General features: G+C 39.3%; 1 protein-coding gene across 3 annotated transcripts in view; it reads right to left on the bottom strand.

Moving 5' to 3' along the window:
- Nucleotides 1–4,647: 4,647 nt before the first annotated feature.
- Nucleotides 4,648–19,863, bottom strand: part of IPO8 (importin 8) — a 71,212-nt gene continuing 55,996 nt past the window's right edge. For all 3 annotated transcript variants that reach the window (XM_026502172.3, XM_044385572.3, XM_044385573.3), the window contains 5 exons: nucleotides 18,890–19,110; nucleotides 17,446–17,651; nucleotides 15,004–15,207; nucleotides 14,340–14,456; nucleotides 4,648–6,628 (listed from right to left, as the gene is read on the bottom strand). In XM_026502172.3, the coding sequence (XP_026357957.1) occupies nucleotides 6,531–6,628; nucleotides 14,340–14,456; nucleotides 15,004–15,207; nucleotides 17,446–17,651; nucleotides 18,890–19,110 (846 nt within the window). In that variant the 3' untranslated portion in view covers nucleotides 4,648–6,530. The remainder of the gene's footprint in view (nucleotides 6,629–14,339; nucleotides 14,457–15,003; nucleotides 15,208–17,445; nucleotides 17,652–18,889; nucleotides 19,111–19,863) is intronic.

Consider the following 19,863-nt stretch of genomic DNA (forward strand, 5'->3'; position numbering starts at 1 on the left):
TAGCATCTAATGAAATGATCATATGGTTTTTATCCTTCCTCTTGTTGATGCAATGTATGTTGATAGATTTGCAAATATTGAATTACACTTGCATCCCAGGAATAAATCCCACTTGATCAGGGTGAATGATTTTTAAATATGTTATTGGATTTAGTATGCTAATACTTTGTTGAGGGTTTTTGCATCTGTGTTGATCAGAGAGATTGGCCTGCAGTTCTCTTTTTTTGTTGTGTCTTTATCTGGTTTTGGTATCAGGGTAGTGCTGGCCTCATAGAATGAATTTGGAAGCTGTCCTTCCTCTTGTAAGTTTTTGAATAGTTTGTGAAGAATAGGTGTTAACTCTTTAAATGTTTGGTAGAATGCACCTGTGAAGCCATCTGGTCCTCGACTGTTGTTTGTTGGGAATTTTTTGATTACAGATTTAATTTCATTGCTGGTAATCAGTCTGCTCAAATATTCTATTTCTTGCTGGTTCAGTTTGGGGGGGTTACATGTTTCTAGGAATTTATCCATTTCTTCTAGGTTGTCCAATTTGTTGGCATACAGTTTTTCATAATATTCTTTTACAATTGTCTGTATTTCTGTGGTGTTGGTTGATATTTCTTCTCTTTCATTTCTGATTTTGAGTTCTCTCTCTCTCTCTCTCTCTGTTAGATGGGTCTGACTGAAGGTTTTTCAATTTTGTTGATCTTTTCAAAGAACCAGTTTCTAGTTCCATTGGTCTAGTCCATTGCGTTCTTTTGTTGTTTTGTTGTTGTTGTTGTTGAAATTTCTATTTCATTTATTTCTACTCTAATCTATTATTTCCTTCCTTCTGCTGGTTTGGGGATTCATTTGTTCTGCTTTTTTTGCTCCCTCAGGTGTAGGGTTAGGTTATTTAAGATTTTTCTTGTTTCTTGAGGTAGACTGGTATTGTTATAATCTTCTCTCTTAGAACAGCTTTTGCTGCATCCCAATGATTTTGGACCATTGTGTTTTCATTTTCATTTGTTTACATGTATTTTTTAAATTTCTTCTTTGATTTCTTGGTTGACCCATTCATTGTTTACTAGCATGTTCTTTAACCTCCAAGTATTTGTTTCAGATTTTTTCCTTTGGTCAATTTCTATTTTTATAGCATTGTGTTCAGAAAAGATGTATGGTATGACTTCTATCTTTTTGAATTTGTTGAGACTTGCTTTGTGGCCTAACATGTGATGTATTATAGAGAATGTTCCTTGTGTACTTGAAAATAATGTGTACTCTGCTGTTTTAGGATGGAATGTTCTGAATATATCTGTTGCATCCATTGGGTCTAATGTGTCCTTCAAAGCCACTCTTTCCTTCTTGATTTTCTGTTTGGATGATCTATCCCTTGATGTAAGTGGGGTGTTAAAGTCCCCTATTATTTTATTCCTATCGATTACTTTCTTTGTTTGTTAATAGCTGCTTTATGTATTTGGGAGATCCAATACTGGGTGCATAAATATTTACAATTGTTATATTTTCTTGTTGGGTTGTTCCCTTTATGATTAGGTAGGGTCCTTCTTTATATAATAGTCTTTGTTTTAGGGTCTATTTTGTCCAATATAAGTATTGCTACACTGCCTTTCTTTTCACTGCCATTTGCATAATAATTGGTTTTCCATCCCTTCATTTTCGGTCTCCATGTTTCTTTAGGTCTGAAATGAGTCTCTTGTAGGCAGCATATAGATAGGTCTTACTTTTTTATCCATTCAGTCACCCCGTCTTTTGATATGAGCATTTGGTCCATTTACATTCAAAGTAATTATTGATAGGTATGTACTTATTGCATTTTGTTACTTGACAGTTGTTTTTCAAGTTCTTCTCTGTTCCTTTCTTCTGCCGTTTTTGGCTTTTTTTAGTGTAATCCTTGGATTCCTTTCTCTTTATTTTTTGCATATCTATTACTGGTTTTTGATGTGGTTTCCATTAGGTTTATATATAACATAGGTATAGCTGTCTATGTTAAGTTGATGGTCACTCAAGTTCAAACCCATTCTAAGAGCACTAGTTTTATTCTTCTCTCTCCCACATTTTAGGTATATCATGTCATACTTTACATCCTTTTATTCTGTGGATCCCTTGACTGATTTTTATAGATATACTTGATTTACTGCTCTTCTGCTTCCTATTTTTCTTACTCCTGCCTATGGTCTTTCCTTTCTGAAGAATCCCCTTTAATATTTCTTGTAAGGTTGGTTTAAGGGTAATGAATTTCTTTAACTTATATTTTTGTAGGAAACTTTATCTCTCCTTCTATTCTGAATGATAGTCTTGCTGGATAGAGTATTCTTGGTTGCAGGCTTTTTCTTTCAGTACTTTGAATAAATCAGGCCACTCCCATCTGGCCTGCAAAGTTTCAGCTGAAAAACCAGCTGATAGTCTTATGGGATTTCCTTATCTGTAACTCTTTTGCTGCTTTTCAAATTCTCTATCACTACTTTTTGCTATTTTAATTACTGTGTGTCTTGGTGTGGACCTCCTTCCGTTGACTTTGTTGGGGGCTCTCTGTGCACTAGGATCTGATTTACTGTTTCCTTCCCCAGATTAAGGAAGTTTTCAGCTCTTAGTTCTTCAAATAAAATTTCTGTCCCCTTGTCTCTCTTGTGGGATCCTTATAATGTATTATTATGCTTCTTGGTGTCACTGAGTTCCCTTTATCTAGTCTCATTTTTTTCTTTTTTCTTTCTGTCATGATTGACTTCCATCCATTACTCTGTCCTCCAGGTCACTGATCCGTTCTTCTGCTTTCTCTGGTCTTATTCCCGCTAGTGTATTTTTAATTTCAGTTATTGAGATCGTCATCTCTGATTTGTTCTTTTGTTTTCTAGCTCTTTGTTGAGGGTCTCACTGAGATTCTCCGCTCTTTTCTGAAGTTCAATGAGTATTTTTATGATCAGTCTTTAAATTCTCTATCAGGCATATTACTTATTTCCATTTCCTTAGCTCTTTTGCTGTGATTTTGTCCTGTTCTTTCATTTGGGATATATTTCTCTGTGTCTTCATTTTGTCTAACTTTGGGTCTGTTTCTGGGTGTTAGTAAAGTTAGTTAAATCTCCTACTCTTGAAAGTAATGCCCTTAAGAAGAAGAGGTCCTGTGATGCCCTGCAGTGCAGTGTCCCCTCTTGACCAGAACCTGGTGCTTCAGGGGTGTCTCCCCTGTGTGTTGTATGCACCTACTTTATGGCTGGGCTGCTTTGCTCTCAGTCCAGGCATCAGCAATGGCTCTCTTTGCCCGCTGTGGGGAGGGTTTTGTCCCTGTGTTATTAATGGGGCAGTCTGGAACTACCCTGGGCATGAGTTGGGTCAGACCAGGCATTTGCCAAAGCTGTAGCAGCACCTAACTGCAGGGCAATCTCCCTACGTTCGCCCCTGAGAGATGTTCACTGGTGGGCGGGGCCTACAGTCAGACGGGATGTCTGCCCACAGCCACTGCTGTCACCACATTCAGACTGGTATATTTTTTTTCTTCCCCTCCCCTCAGGGCAGGAGTCATTTTGGGGTGGTGCTGGCCCCTGTTGGGTCTGCTTTCATACTACCAAGCTTGTGGCACTACTTTGGATGGACTTCTGAGTGTAGGTTGGAGGAGTGGGTGCACTTGTTAGCCAAGCTAGGTGGGAAGTGTTCACGCTCTGCGGGTTCCTGCAGGGGTGCATGTTATCTAGCCCAGGGACTAGGGGAGAGAAATAGTGCCTGCCCGCTCTTTTGTTCTTGGAGAAATCTCCTAAAGATCCCTGCCCCTCCAGCACACACCCTGAGATTAGTAAATATACCTTCCTGTACACCCTGGGCATTTGTTAAACTGCTGCTTCTATGCCATATCTCAGTGGAGTTCTTTGCTATGCTCTTTAAGGCTGGGGACTCCGTTTCCTCTCACCCTCTTGCTCTCTGAGCTGAGTCTGCTGATTTTTCAAGTTCCCAATGTTGAGCCCCACTGACTATAAAAACTTACAAAGTCCCTCTGGTTTTCAAAGGCAAATGTTATGGGGATTAGTCTTCCCATTGCAGGTCCCCCATGCCTGGGGTGCCTGGTACGGGGTCTGCTAGTCTCCTCTATCCATGCCTGAGGTGTCCCGCTTTCCCGTGATCAGTTTTGAGGGACAGTTTGGTTTCCAACTGCATCTTGCCCTTCCTACCTCTTTGAAGTGGCCTCTTCTCTACATGTGCAGTGGAGAGTCTGTTCTGCCAGTCTTTGAGTTGTTTTCTCAGTTATTTACACTGATGTGGGTTTTATCTAGGTGTAGTCATGCAAGTAGGTGAGCTAAGGATCTTTCTACACTGCCATCTTCCCTGGCAGTCCCCATTCCACTTGACTTAGCCTATCATCAGATTAGGAGAAGTCAATCAGAAAATGGCTCTCTTTCCAGCACCATTTTTCTTTTCCTTCAAGGTTCTGATGTGGCTTTAATGACCTTTGCTTTTTCAGGGCTTCTGTCTTTCTCATTGGGACACCGTTGTTTCAGATAGGTTCCAGCCCCCACTCACTGCCCACTGTAGCTGCTCCTGAGGAGCCCTTCTTACCCTCCCAAGCCAAGAGCAACCTTGCTCCATCTTCCCCCCAAATCAGGAAAACATATGGATTTTTGTCACCTGCTTTAAGCACCTCCACATTTCAGAAAACATTTCACACAGAGGGGTTCAGAATCCTGGGAATCAGTCCGTGTTTTATTTTACAGTACATTCATATAAGTTCCTGCATTTCCAAGGTAACCAGATCACATTCAGGTTAGCACTGCTGGTAACAAAATTATACAACTACCCTGGCTTCAAAAACAAGATAGGATGATACACATTAACATCTCTTTCCCTTTAATACTGCAGAAGACAATACCTCACAAAAATAAAATCACATGCCTTTTACAATCCAGTGTGAAGGCATATTATTTATGTTAAAATAAACCATTTTGGACATGGGGAGAATAAGAAGAGTTTCAAAGCTTAAGATAACTAAAATGTCCCCCAGTGCCATCTTTCTCTTCTGCCAGCTGGCACATTCAACATCAATGCCTTGGGAAGAGGGACAGAGGAAAGTGAGGGATCATTTAACTCTGAAACTCATGGCTTCTTAGGCTACTTCTGTAAAAACTATTTAAATAACCTAAACTTCTAAAATGAGTTAATATTAACAAGGGATGGCAATATAGGAAGCACCTGGAGAAAATTCCTCCAGTCACTAAGGGGAAATATAAGCTGCAGACATTTCACAAAAATGGAAAACTGTATCGTATCCAGTAATACATTAGGTTTTGAAAATACACTTTCACTTTACTGTATGAAAACACTATGATCCATGTTTTAGTCTTGAATTTGTTCAGAAAAAGAGCCAGAACCTCCATCTGCAATATTTCCTATAGGTATCATTACCATCTAAGAGTGCAGCTGACCAACATCCCAACCTGTGAAAAATATAACAAGCTGAACTTAGCTATAGTAAAGGCTAGAATGAATTAGGTAGGGGGAAATTCAGATGTGTGAGAAATAGAAGTTAAATTCATTTGGGTCCTTATCCTAGATAAAAAATTTTGTTAGAAAATGTTTTGGACCCAGGTCCAACATAGCTGGAATGATATGTTGTTGAAAATGCAAGCCCCCATCCAGAAAGACCACGTGCTTATATAGCACCCTTCTCATAAGAGTTCAATGTGCTTTAGTATAATTATCAATTCATTACATAATTAAGTACATGATTCAGAATATACTCTCGGTCTCTTATTGTTAATTCCAGTGACTAAAGAGCTCCTGCCACTTGCTGTCAAGAAACTTTTGAGTCTGGAACTTACCAGGTTATAAATGAAATTTATACTCCTATTTGCTGGCTCCAAAAGAAATACCACCTCTTTCAGGGCTCAAAAATATGATGGAAGAGAGAATAAGACACTTATTAGGAAAGCCACAAAACATCTGATGAAAAACCAGAGCCAGTGCATATCTTACAACCCCTGAAGACAGCCCCCAGCAACAGGGTGAGCGAGGGGAGCAGGGATGTTTTTGAAACCAGCGTGACTTGTAGCTAACTGCCTAACAGTAAATTCACATAGTAAAACGCAGAATAAGTCAACATATAGCCAAGGTTACATTATATCTAGAAATATGTTTTATGCTTTAAAAAAAATTGCAATGCACTCCAAAAAAATTTTCAGATAATTCATGTACAACAGAAGGCACTGTTATCCGCATAAATCCATTGATTCTGCATGGCAAAAACCTGAGACGTGCATTTCAATTCAATCCTCTAAAACCACCTTGGTCATTCATCCTTTGGAGAATATGATTTGTCCTTTTCAGTCCACTGATTTTGTTTTCCTTGAATTTCATACATTACAGTAGCTGCGTGGAATATATATTTCGTGGGGGAGAAAGGTCAAAGGGGAAGCGGGAGTGGATAGAAGTGCTGCCTGAAGCCAGAGCGAACTGGCACAGCAGGAGGGGGCCGAAGAGCAGCCCACTCTTCTCCTCCCCTTGAGCTTCCCAGTCCCCTGGTGAAGTAAAGTGTAGCGATGACATTTGGTAGGCTGACGTTCCCTCTTTCAGTTGTTGCTGGGCACAGTCCCAAAGTTAAATGCGGAGAGGACTCCTTTGTTTTCAAACGTGAAGCCTCCCTGTTGTTCAATCTTCTTCTTTGCCTCTAGCATTTGCCAAGAGAAGGGGGGAGGGAAGAAGAGTAAGGTGACAAAGTTGGAAACAACCTCAAATGAGCTAGATTTCTTTATACTTAGCATTGTGAAGGCATGAGACTCACAGTATTAGTTATTCTGTCCAACTGAGCGTTAGCCTTTTTTTGATTTAATTCTAGTGTAGTTAACAACATACAGTGTTATGTTAGTTCGGGTGTATAACAGTGATTCAACACTTCCATATATTACTCAGTGTTCATCATGGTAAGTGTACCCTTAAACCCTTTCACCTACTTCCCCCGTTCTCCCACCCACCTCCCCTCTAGTAACTAACCGTCTGTTTGTTCTCTATAGTTAAGAGTCAGTTTTTTGGTTTGTCTCTTTTTCCCCTTTGTTCATTTGTTTTGTTTCTTAAATTCCACATAGGAGTGAAATCATATGGTATTTGTCTTTATCTGACTGGCTTATTTTGCTTAGCATTATACTGTCTAGATCCATCCTTACTGTTAAAATGACAGGATTTCATTCTTATTTATAGCTGAATAATATTCCATTGTGTGTATATATATACACACACACCATCTTTGGCTATTACAAATAATGCTGCAATAACATAGGGACACATATATCTCTTCAAATTAGTGTTTTTGTATTCTTTGAGTAAATGCCCAGTAGTGCAATTACTGGGTCACATGGTAGCTCTATTGTTAACTTTCCGAGGAACCTCCATGCTGTTTTCCACAGTGGCTGCACCAATTTGCATTTCCATCAACAGTGTACAAGGGTCCTTTTTCTCCACATCCTCACCAACACTTGTTTCTTGTGTTGTTGATTTTCACCAGTCTGACAGGTGTGACAGGATAGTTCATTGTGGTTTTGCATTTCTCTGATGAGTGATGTTGAGCACATTTTCACGTGTCTGCTGGCCATCTGTATGTCTATCCATGTCTTCTGCCCATTTTTTAATTGGATTGGTTTTTTGGATGTTGAGTTAATAAGTTCTTTATATATTTTAGATACTAACCCCTTATTAGATTGTCATTTGCAAGTCTCTTCTTCCATTCCATACGCTGTCTTTTAGCTTTGTTGGTTGTTTCCTTTACTGTGCAGAAGCTTTTCAATATGATATAGTCCCGCAACAGTTTATTTTGGTGTTGTCTCCCTTACCTCAGGAGACCTATCTAGAAAGATGTTGTTATGGCTGATGTCATACAAATTACTGCCTATGCTCTCTTCTAGCAGTTTATGGTTCCAGATCTCACATTTATATCCTTAATCCATTTTGAGGTTATTTTTGTGTATGGTATAAGAAAGTGGTCCAGTTTTCCCAAAACCATTGTTGAAGAGACCCTTTTCCATTGCGTATTCTTGCCTCCTGTGTCTTATGTTAATTATCATATAATTGTGGGTTTATTTCTGGGTTCTGTATTCTGTTCCACTGATCTGTGTGTCTATTTTTGTGCCAGTACCATACTGTTTTAATTACTACAGCTTTGTAGTATACCTTGAAATATGGAATTGCAATACCTCTAGTTTTTTTCTTCTTTTTCAAGACTGCTTTGACTATTTGGAGTCTTTTGTGGTTCCATACAAATTTTAAGATTGTTTGTTCTAGCTCTGTGAAAAATGCTCATGATATTTTGATAGTGATTGCATTAAGTCTGTAGATTGCTTTAGGTAGTATGGACATTTTAACAATAATTCTTCCAATCTATGAGCATGGCATATCTCTCCATTTGTTTATGTCATCTTCAATTTCTTTCATTAATCGTTTATACTTTTCTTTTTTTTAAAAAAAAAAAGATTTTATTTATTTGACAGAGATAGAGACAGCCAGCGAGAGAGGGAACACAAGCAGGGGGAGTGGGAGAGGAAGAAGCAGGCTCATAGCGGAGGAGCCTGATGTGGGGCTCGATCCCAGAACGCCGGGATCACGCCCTGAGCCAAAGGCAGACGCTTAACCACTGTGCCACCCAGGCGCCCCTAATCTTTTATACTTTTCAATGTACATGTCTTTTACCTCCTTGGTTAAGTTTATTTCTAGATATTTTATTCTTTTTGGTGCAGTTGTAAATGGGATTGTTTTCTTAATTTCTCTTGCTGCTACTTCATTATTAGTGTGTACAAACGCAGTGGTTTTCTGTACGTTGATTTTATATCCTGTGACCTCACTGAATTCATTTATCAGTTCTAGCAGTTTTTTGATGGAGTCTTTAGAGTTTTCCACAGATACAGTCTCATGTCATCTGCAAATAATGGAACTTTTACTGCCTCCTCACCAATTTGGATGCCTTTTCTTCCTTTTTCTTGCATGATTGCTGTGGCTAGAACTTCCAGTACTATGTTGAATAAAAGCGTGGAAATTCTTTTCTTGTTGCTGACCTTACGGGAAAAGCTCTCAGTTTTTCACCATTGAGGATGATGTTAGCTGTGGGTTTTTCATATATAGTCTTTATTATGTTGAGCTCTGTTCCATCTGCAACAACTTTGTTGAGGGTTATTATCATGAATGGATGTTGTACTTTGTCAAATGCTTTTTCTGTATCTATTGAGATGATCATATGGTTTTTGTCCTCTTACTGATATAAGGTATGACACTGATTGGTTTATGAATACTAAACCAGTCTTGCATTCTAGGAATAAATCCACTGGATTGTGGTAAATGATTTTTTTAACATACTGTTGCATTTAGTGTGCTAATACTTCATTGAGGATTTTTCCATTTATGTTCATCAGATATATTGGCCTTATAGCTCTTTTTTGGTGTCTTTATTTCATTTTGGTATCAGAGTAATGTTGGCCTCATAGAACAAATTTGGAAGTTTTTCTTCCTCTTCTATTTTTTGGAAAAGTTTAAGAACAGGTATTAACTCTTCTTTAAATGTTTGGTTAAAATTCACCTGTGAAGCCATCTGGTCCTGGACTGTTGTTTGTTGGGAGTCTTTTGATTACTGATTCAATTTCATTGTTGATAATTAGTCTGTTCAAATATTCTATTTCTTGCTGGTTCAGTTTTGGGAGATTGTTTCTAGGAATTTATCCATTTCTTCTAGGTTGTCCAATTTGTTGGCATATAATTTTTTGTACGGTCCCTTGTATTTCTTACAATCCTTTGTATTTCTGTGGTTTTGGTTGTAATTTCTCCTCTTCCATTTATGATTTTGTTTGAGTCCCCTCTCTTTCTCTCTCTCTCTCTCGGAATCTGGCTAAAGGTTTATCAATTTTGTTGATCTTTCAGAACCAGCTCCTGATTTCATTGATCTGTTCTATTTTTTAGTTTCTATATCATTCATTTCTGGTCTAATCATTATTTCCTTCGTTGTGCTGTTTCAGGGATTTGTTGTTCTTTTTCTTGCTCCCTCAGGTGTAAGTTAGGTTGTCTAAGATTTTCTTGATTCTTGAGGTAGGCCTGTATTGCTGCTATAAACTTCCTTCTTAGAATGGCTTTTGTTGCTCCCAACGATCTTGGGCCATTGGCTTTCATTTTCATTTGTCTCCATGTATCTTTTTTTATTTCTTCTTTGGGTCAACCAAGAAATCATTCATTGTTTACTAGCACGTCATTTAATCTTCATGTATTTGTGCTCTTTCCAGGTTTTTTCTTGTGGTTGATTTCTACTTTCGTAGTGTTGTGTTCAGAAAAGATGCATGGTATGACTTCTTTTTGAATTTAAGACTTGCTTTGTGGCCTAACAAACATGTGATGTATTATAGAGAATGTTCCATATGCACACTGCTGTTTTAGGATGGAATATTCCAAATATATCTGTTCGATCCATCTGATCCAATGTGTCCTTTAAGGCCACTATTTCCTTCTTGATTTTCTTTTGATCCATCCATTGATGTAAGTGGGGTGTCAAAGTCCCCTATTATTGTATTCCTGTTGATTACTTTCTTTGTTCATTAATAGCTGCTTTATATATTTGGGACCTCTCATGGTGGGTACATAAATATTTAAAATTGTTATGTCATCTTGGATTGTTCCCTTTATGTAGGGTCTTCTTTATCTCTTGTAACAGTGTTTGTTTTAAGGTCTATTTTGTCCAATATAAGTAATGCTATGCTGCCTTTATTTTCACTTCGATTTTCATAATTGTTTTTCTGTCCCTTCACTTTCAGTCTCCATGTGTCTTTAGGGTGTGAAATGAGTCTCTTCTACATAGCATATATATGGGTCTTGTTTTTTTATCCATTCCGTCACCCTTTGTCTTTTGATTGGAGAATTTAGTCCATTTGCAGTCATAGTAGTTATTTATAGCTATGTATTTACTGGCATTTTGTAACTTGATTTTTTTGTTTTTGAAGTTCTTCTCCATTCCTTTCTTCCCTTGCTCTCCTCTCCCCATAAGTTGGCTTTCTTTAGTGATATACTTGGATTTCTTTGTCTTTATATTTTTATGTCTATTAGTTTTTGATTTGTGGTTACCATTAGGTTTGTACACAACATCTACTTCATATAGCAATCTTTATTAAGTTGATGGTCACCTAAGTTTGAACCTATTCTTGACAACTGTCCCCCCTATATTTTAGGTATATGGTTTCATACTTCATATCCTTTCATTTTGTGAGTCCCTTGACTGGTTTTTAAAGATATACTTATTTTCACTTCTTTTGTGCTTCCTACTTTATTCATGGTTTTTGTTTTCCACTAACATTTCTTGTAGTGCTGGTTTAGTGGTCCTGAATTCTTTTAACTTTTGTTTGTCTGGAAATGCTTTATCTCCTTCTATTCTGAATAATAGCCTTACCAGATAGAGTATTTTTGGTTGTAGATATTTTCCTTCAGGCATCTTGAATATATCTTACCACTCCCGTCTGGCCTGCAAAGTTTCTGCTGAAAAAATCCACTGCTAGGCTTGTACATAACTTTCTTTTCTCTTGCTGCTTTGCTTTTCTCTATCACCACTTTTTGCCATTTTAATTATTATGTGTCTTGGAATGGACCTCCTTTGGTTGATTTTGTTTGGGGATGTCTGTACCTCCTGGATCTGCATTTCTATTTCCTTCTCCAGATTAAGGAAATTTTCAGCTATTATTTCTTCAAATAAATTTTCTGCCCCCTTTTCTTTCTCCTTCTCCCAGGATCCTTATAATGCAAATGTTATTATGCCTGATGGGGTCACTGAGTTCCCTAAGTCTATTTTCTTTTTTTTTTAAAGATTTTATTTATTTATTTGACAGAGAGAGAGACAGCCAGCGAGAGAGGGAACACAAGCAGGGGGAGTGGGAGAGGAAGAAGCAGGCTTATAGCGGAGGAGCCTGATGTGGGGCTCGATCCCATAATGCCGGGATCACGCCCTGAGCTGAAGGCAGACACTCAACCGCTGTGCCACCCAGGCGCCCCCCTAAGTCTATTTTCATGTTGCATAATTTGTTTTCCCTCATCTGCTCAGCTTGATTACTTTCAATTACTCTGTCCTTCAGGTTGCTAATCCATTCTGCTTCCCCTAGTCCACTATTTGTTCCATATAGTGTATTTTTAATTTCAGTTATCAAGTTCTTCATCTCTGGTGCTTTTTCAATGTTTTCTCTTTGTTAAAGTTCTCACTGAAATCCTCCACTGTTTTCTCAAGTCCAGTATCAGGCATACTACTTATCTCTGTTTTGCTTAGGTGTTTTGCTATCATTTTGTCCTTCTCTTTCATTTGGGACATATTCCCGTCTCCTCATTTGGTCTAACTTTTTGTGTTTGTGTTAGGAAATTCAGCTACATATCTTGTCTTGAAAGTAATGGGTGGAGCATGCAGTTTTAACAAGGTGGCGCGGGTCCTCTGCCAGAGATGCGTCTCCGTCTCTGAGACCAGCACAATCTGCATGGCTCGCACAGGCAGGGTACACGGTTTTAACAAGACTGGCCGCCACTGCTGGGACTGAGACCCCACAATGTGCACAGCGGAGAAAGACAGTGTTGGCAAGGTTTGCACCGGTCTTCTAGAGAAGGGCACCCACAGCACCAGGCCTGAGCAGGCCCGGCTGAAAAGGGTGGTGCATAGTGTGAGCAAGCCAGGTAGTGAATGCCAGCTCTAGGCCGGCTCCTGCAGGTATCTGAGTGTTCAGGCTGGGGGCGGGGGTGAGAAAGGGAGATGGCACCCACCAGCAACTTTGTTCCTGGTGCAGTCTTCCAGTAATCAGACTCTGAGATTAGTAAATAATTCTCCCTCCTGTATGCCCCAGGCATTTTTCAAAGTGCTGCCTCTATGCTGTATCTCTGTAGGCTGCTTGTGCTGTGAGGGTGGAAACTCAGTTTTCTATAGCCCTCAAGGCTCTCCTGGAACTGAACCTGCTTTTTAAAGTGCCCAGCTCTAAGTCACACTGGTTGTAAGAACTCATGAAATTCAGCCCCTCTGGTTTTCAAAGACAGATGTTATGGGGATTCACCTTTCCATGCAGGATCACAGTATGATAGTCTGTTTCTCTCCCTTCTCCACGCCTGCAGGTCCCTCCCGCCAGTGGACAGACCTGTGCACCGTTTTGCTCCCCACTGCATCTTCGCCCTTCCTATTCTCTTTGATGTGGACTCTTCTCTACATTTCGTTGTGGAGTTTGTTCCGCCAGTCTCTGAGTCATTCTCTGGGTTATTTACCCTGATGCAAGTGTTATCTGTGAGACGATGTGAGCTTAGGGTCCTCCTACTCTGCCAACTGAGTCCCTGAGCATTAACCTTTAACAGGGCTATGTGAGTAAGTAGATATATTTGCTATCACAGAAAAACTGCTACAAAACTACCTCCCCTGGGGCGCCTGGGTGGCACAGCGGTTAAACGTCTGCCTTCAGCTCAGGGCGTGATCCCAGTGTTCTGGGATCGAGCCCCACATTGGGCTCCTCCGCTGGGAGCCTGCTTCTTTCTCTCCCACTCCCCCTGCTTGTGTTCCCTCTCTCACTGGCTGTCTCTGTCTCTGTCAAATAAATAAATAAAGTCTTTAAAAAAAAAAAAAAAAAAAAAAAACCTCCCCTATCTCAACTTCCAGTAAAAATAAGCAAAATGAAAACAAGTCTCAAAGTTGTGTTTGTTTTCATAGTTCCATAGTCTACTGCTGGAAGTGTGCCCACAATTCTATCAGGGGGACTGACATAGACTGTGTGGGGTGAAAACTGAAGTCCATGTGAAGCACTTAGGCTCTAAACCCCAGGTGCCTGTTCCATGAGGTTTTCCGCTACAATATTTTTGTAATTACAAAATCTTTTCCATTGGTTTTCTAGGAGTGACCATAGTAATGTCTGCATAAAATAATTTCTCCGGGTCAAAAAAACTGAAAATCAACAAGAATCACCAACACATAAAGCCCAGCAAAAAGAAATGAAGAGTGTTTCATTTCCAGGAAAACAAGCTCCTTGCAAGAGCTCATGAAGTGCCTTTAGTCTATCTGGGGTAAGATGTGTGACCCACATCTTACCCCAGATCTAAATGGGTGACCCAACTGATTAACTCTCCCTCAGCAAGACTCGCCCCCCCTTTATGTCTTAACTTGGGCTCTAAGATACAGGGTGAGTGCATGAGTCACAACACCACTAAAAGACACGCAGTAATGCACAGCATTGTGCAGAGCTAAGGTATCACAAGGGATTAAAAAAATTTTTTTTAAATCATACAATAATTCATTATTATCTAGAAAGGTTGGCCTCTAACGATTTTTAAGTCTTTAAGTGCCCCAGGACTCATTACTAAGGCTGACTACTGGCACGCGACTGCACGCGCTCCAGGCTGGAAAGCAGGCGGCTGACCTGCGACTGTCCTCCGGTGCTCGGCCAGGGTGTACACCTCCTGCAGCGCCCGCCTCTGGTCCTCGCTGAGCGGGGCGGTGAGCAGCTGGTACCAGGCAGCGTCCCGGGTCTGCACCGCTATTGCGGGGGGGGGGGGGGGAGAGAAAAAGGTAAGAGTCTGGTGACAAGATAATAAGAGTATGATGATGAAATGACTGCAGACAGGAAGAGACAGAGTACAAAACCCTAACCAACACCAGGTGGGGAAACTTACTCCAGCAAAGGATTATTTCCGGGTACCCACGCCGTGTGCAACCACGTGGGACGATCAGAGGGCGGCTAAGACGGTGCAAATCTCTGCTTTGCCCAGTTCTCTTCCTCCTGAGGTTTTACTAGCCATGCTCCCTACAGTCCAGATCTCGGCAAACACCTCTGCTCCGATGCGGCCATCCTCCCCCAGATTCTCACAGCAGCTGCAACATCACTCCCACCCCAAGAACTCCAATGGCTGCTTCAGGCAAAACCATCCCCTGAGCCTCCCAGGTTTTTCCACGTGGACAGCTCACCACAAACTCAACACAACTAACACCAAATTTAACATCTAAACCAATTTTGGGCAGATCCCAAAACAACTTAAGGCAGACTTCAGAGAAAACATCTGCAGATTTCGGGAGTAATGACATACTTAGCAGAGCTTGTGTAAAAAACTGATATTCATCCACACTGTTGTCAAGGTCCAGTGGGGTGCTGAAGCCCTCCAGGGCGGTTTCTTCCAGTACTTCTTCATCCCAGTCATCCTCCTCCTCTTCCTCCTCTTCACCTCTTCCGTTATTTGACTGCATGGCTTGAGCAGTTACGTTTGTCTCCTCTTCATCACTTGAAATCTCCTCTGTGAATTCATTAATTATTTAAGAGGAATGAAAACACAAAAGGACAAAACATTCTGGAAATGGAAAAACTACCACCTATTTTTACATGAAGTTCTAAAAATAAACCTTTATCGTAGTTTGCTAAATTGAAAATGACTTTATCGGGGCGCCTGGGTGGCACAGCGGTTAAGCGTCTGCCTTCGGCTCAGGGCGTGATCCCGGTGTTCTGGGATCGAGCCCCACATCAGGCTCCTCCGCTATGAGCCTGCTTCTTCCTCTCCCACTCCCCCTGCTTGTGTTCCCTCTCTCGCTGGCTGTCTCTCTCTCTGTCGAATAAATAAATAAAATCTTAAAAAAAAAAAAAAGAAAAGAAAATGACTTTATCCTCCTCACTAAAAACAACTTCCAAGTAACCCTAAATCTAAAGTCCGCTGGACATGACTACTGTTTTGCTATGGCTGCCTCATACTCTTTAATGCAAAAATGCTATTTCGTCACAGAGTCCCAGACACCTGTACAGCCAGTGCACATGTTTTAAATAACAATGACCTCGCACTGAGAATCTGGTCTCTTAACAGTTACCTAAGTTGATTATGAACTGCTCAGAAGTGTTCAAATGAGGAGATCATTTCTGCTAATAGAAACAGAAAAATATAGAAATAAAGAAAAATTAGCTACATGTGGGTTGAAAAGTTGAGAGCTGAACTGTATATCATCATGGATTCTGTTTTCAGTGCTGATCTGTTTTGAGAGGTTAGGCCAGTACTGTAAACAACCACAAGACAGTCTGCAGCACAAAATCAACCTAAGAGGGAAAAACCTAGAGTAAACTCCAACTAGGAAATATTATTCCAAAGATAGTTCTGTAAAACATAGCACACTGAAGCAGCTGAATGAAACTGCGAAGCGGTTTTAGGGGTAAGGCAAGAAACCACAGTTTTGATCACGTACATACATATATATATAACAAAGGTATAGTTACAAAGACAGCAAAAAATACCTTCCTAATTAATCATTCTATACTTCAGTGGAAATTCAACAGGAAAATCTGGGCAAGTACTAGAAAATTTTTTCTCTAGTCATGTTAGTTATAAACCAACAGTTTACAAAACAAAAAATTAGAGAACATTATATAACATTCTGAAAAGAATTCTGTAATTGTTGGCCTATACTTAGCAAAAAAAACCAAAACCCTCCTAATAAGCATTACTGCAAAACTTCTACGTGGTATTCAGAAAAACAAATTAAGGGCGCCCGGGTTGCTCAGTTGGTTAAACATCCGACTCTTGATTTCAGTTCCGGTCATGACCTCTGGGTCGAGAGATTGAGCCCCACATCAGGCTCCAGGCTGGGGAACGAAGCCTGCTCAGGACTTTCCCTCTGCCTCTGCCCCTCCCCTCAGCACACACACAAGCACGCTCTCTCATAAATTTTATTTTGAGAGAGGGAAAGAAAGAAAACCAAATTAGATCAGATGCTGTGCTCTGCGTTAGGGTTAGGGAAGGGTACCATTCCTTGTACGTGAACAAACCAGGATGATGCCAGTTAAGTCTAAAAGGTTTTAAATCTACACTTGCTGAAATCATAGAATTTAGCATCAAAAATAGAGATATAGCTTTTCCATGATAAGTTCTGATTTTTCTCATTTAAAGAAATGCCTGTTTTTAACCAGAAGAGGAAGAACTCCATTTGGAGTTGGATAATGTTACTTCCTGGGCCCAAGTAAGTAGTTTTTTGCAGTATCCTTGACTCTAACAATCTTATTCTGACTCTCATTAAGCAAATAACCTTCCTTTGTGTACTTTATTCTAAATTTATTAATACATTAACTGTAAGTATCTCCCAAATACAGTTTCTGATTAGGAACCATTAAAAAAAATATCAGGCACTCTATCTTAATCTGCTATAGTGACACTTCGGCTAATTTAATTCATGCTGCTGACTCCATTGACACTGTTGGCACAAATAAGAAAATGAAATAACTGGTTGCTAACTTATCAAAACCATGTGATTCTGTTATAAATGTATTTGTATTTCCCAGGGTGTAACAACATTCATTAAGTTCAATAATTATTTAAATGTCAAAAAATAAATCTAAATTTAATCACATGATATGTAACAGAATATTTGTTAAATGTGCAATAATAAGCCAAAGAATGTAACTCTGTTTAATGACTCCAAATAGACTAAAATTTTTTAAAAAACGCATGCCCAAATCAAAATCAATTCTAGCACTCATTGCAATTAGAAGACTTTACCGTTTTCTTCCATATCAGCCTTCTCTGCTTTTGAGCGATCTTCACGGTTTACCAGTTGTCTGGTAGCACAGACCTGCTTCAGGCCAAGGAAAAGGAAAAGAATTGAGGGCACAATCTGTCCCACTACAGCATCTACTGCAGGAGGTCGATTTTGCAGTTCCAAAAGGATACTCAGTCCTATTATACACATCTTCCGGTCATGATGCCTACAAATTACAAAGAAAAAAAAATGTGTTCACAAGAAGTGAAGACAGTTGAGGAAAATACAAGAAAAAAATAGCCAAGGTATATTTTAGGGTTTATTCAATAGAATTATACAGAAGTATTCCCCATTTTGTACCATATGAAATCCTACATAAAATCGGTTTTGTAAACCAATTATTATCATCAAAGAGCTAAAGAAGTCTGCAATGTGGTGAATCTTGCTATAATATCAATTTATGATTGACATGAATGCTATATCTAGGCCTTGTCCTTGGCATAACAAGTTCTATTAAAGCAAGACTACATGAAATTCCTAGCCAATGGGAAAAAAGGAAAAATTCAGACTCTGTCTTCCGCATTAGATTGGTCTACAAGGTTTCCTAGCACATACCCTGTACACTAGCTCCAGGTGTCAAAAGCTACTCAGAAACTCAGCATATAATAAGCTGAGCTTGACAACTCTAACTAAATCCATTAATTGTTCTCTGCTTTAACATAGAATAAGGAAAATTTGATTCTGAAGGAAAAAAGTTTGACCAATATATATTATATACATTTTTCTGTTTCTTCTAAGTTGTTTAAATATATTAAGAATGGAAAGACTACTATATTTGGTTTAACACTCCCAGTAAGCCATCGTCAGAGCTGAAATTCTAGCATAACACAGTCGGGAATAGGTGTCCAGTCACTGGAGGAGGCCATGTACCTACTACTTGGCATCTCGCTTTTCCTAAGTTCAGAAACTAGAAGAGCGCTTCATGTAAAGTCAAACTCTTCCACCGGGGCATCGCCTAGGCTACAACGAACAATCCTTCTTTCTGATCTCATATGTGAGAACACGCTCCCCTGAGAGCTGCAGGGTTCAATATCCTGGGACAATAACTCTTTACCAAACTGGCATTCTCCTTAGAAACCTGACCCCATTTAGAATGTTTTTGCCTGTAGACACTTAAGGGTCATGGAACCGGCTGGGCACTTAATTCTTGTTGCCTAGAGATACAATGATAGCACCTAAGTCAAAAACAAGTAGGGACAGGCTATACCTACTTTTCAGAGACTGCATTCTTTCCACTAGATTATACTACGAAACACATTAATTCTCTAAAAATTAAATATTGTTAGCAATATGCTAAATATCATTCTTAAAAACGAAAATTATCTTTCTATATGCTATTTATATACTTCGAAAAGTCAACTTCCCAGAAACAGAAATGTAGAGTAAAATCCAAAAGACCCATACCCAAGAAAACAATCTGTATCATTCATCCACTGATTTATAAACTGTACAGTTATAGGTCCAGGGTTGTGAGGCAACTGAATTTGTTCTAAAGTGTGGAGCAGCAAGTCAGGGCTGTAGTACAAGGCAGCAATCGCAACCTGAAGACACATGGTACGGAGCTCACTAGTTTTGACTCCTCGGGTTAACCTCTCCAAAACAAGCTGAACAAAGAGTGGAATGCACTAGAGGAAAAAATGAAAAGGAGAGTCAACCATACCCATAGAAACCAGATACAGTGTCATCAATAAATAAGATACACTTAATGATAATTAAACCTTTGCTGATTTAGAGTTATTCGCCAAGTTCATATTCTCATAAAACCCAGAGATTAAATGGCCAAAAAGAGGTCCGAGAGCAGCAGTGTGAGGAAGTCTCCTTCCTTTCTGAGTGCAGATTACAGTTAGTTGAAAATTGTTCCACGAGAGTCCACACACAAATGACGGCAATAATCCGAATGTAGACTCAGCCATTTCCACATTCAAGGTAAAATGACTAGGTTGGAATTTTTCTTTGTTAAATCAAATTGAATGGGACTGAAAATAATCATGTATGACCAGAATTTCTCCTGAGAAAGAAAATTCCTAAGTCAGTCACAAGATGTAATGTAGAGCATGGTTACGAAAGCTGTATTGCATATCTGGCAGTTGCTAAGTAGATATTAAAAGGTCTTACCACAAGTAAAAAAATTGTAACTATGTATGGTGTATGGTAACTAGATTTACTGTGATCATTTCACAACATACATATATATATATATATATATATATATATATATATATATATATATATATCAAATCATTGTTATACACCTGAAACTAACAAGCTACTCGTCAATAACTCAAAAACAAAATTCCTGTTAGTAAAAGACTGAAGAAAAAATGGTGAACTTCGCACATGAAAATGAAGACACCTGACTCCAATTCTACAGTATTGAT

This window comes from Ursus arctos, unplaced genomic scaffold (genome assembly GCF_023065955.2).
Source record: "Ursus arctos isolate Adak ecotype North America unplaced genomic scaffold, UrsArc2.0 scaffold_26, whole genome shotgun sequence".
NCBI lineage: Eukaryota > Metazoa > Chordata > Mammalia > Carnivora > Ursidae > Ursus > Ursus arctos.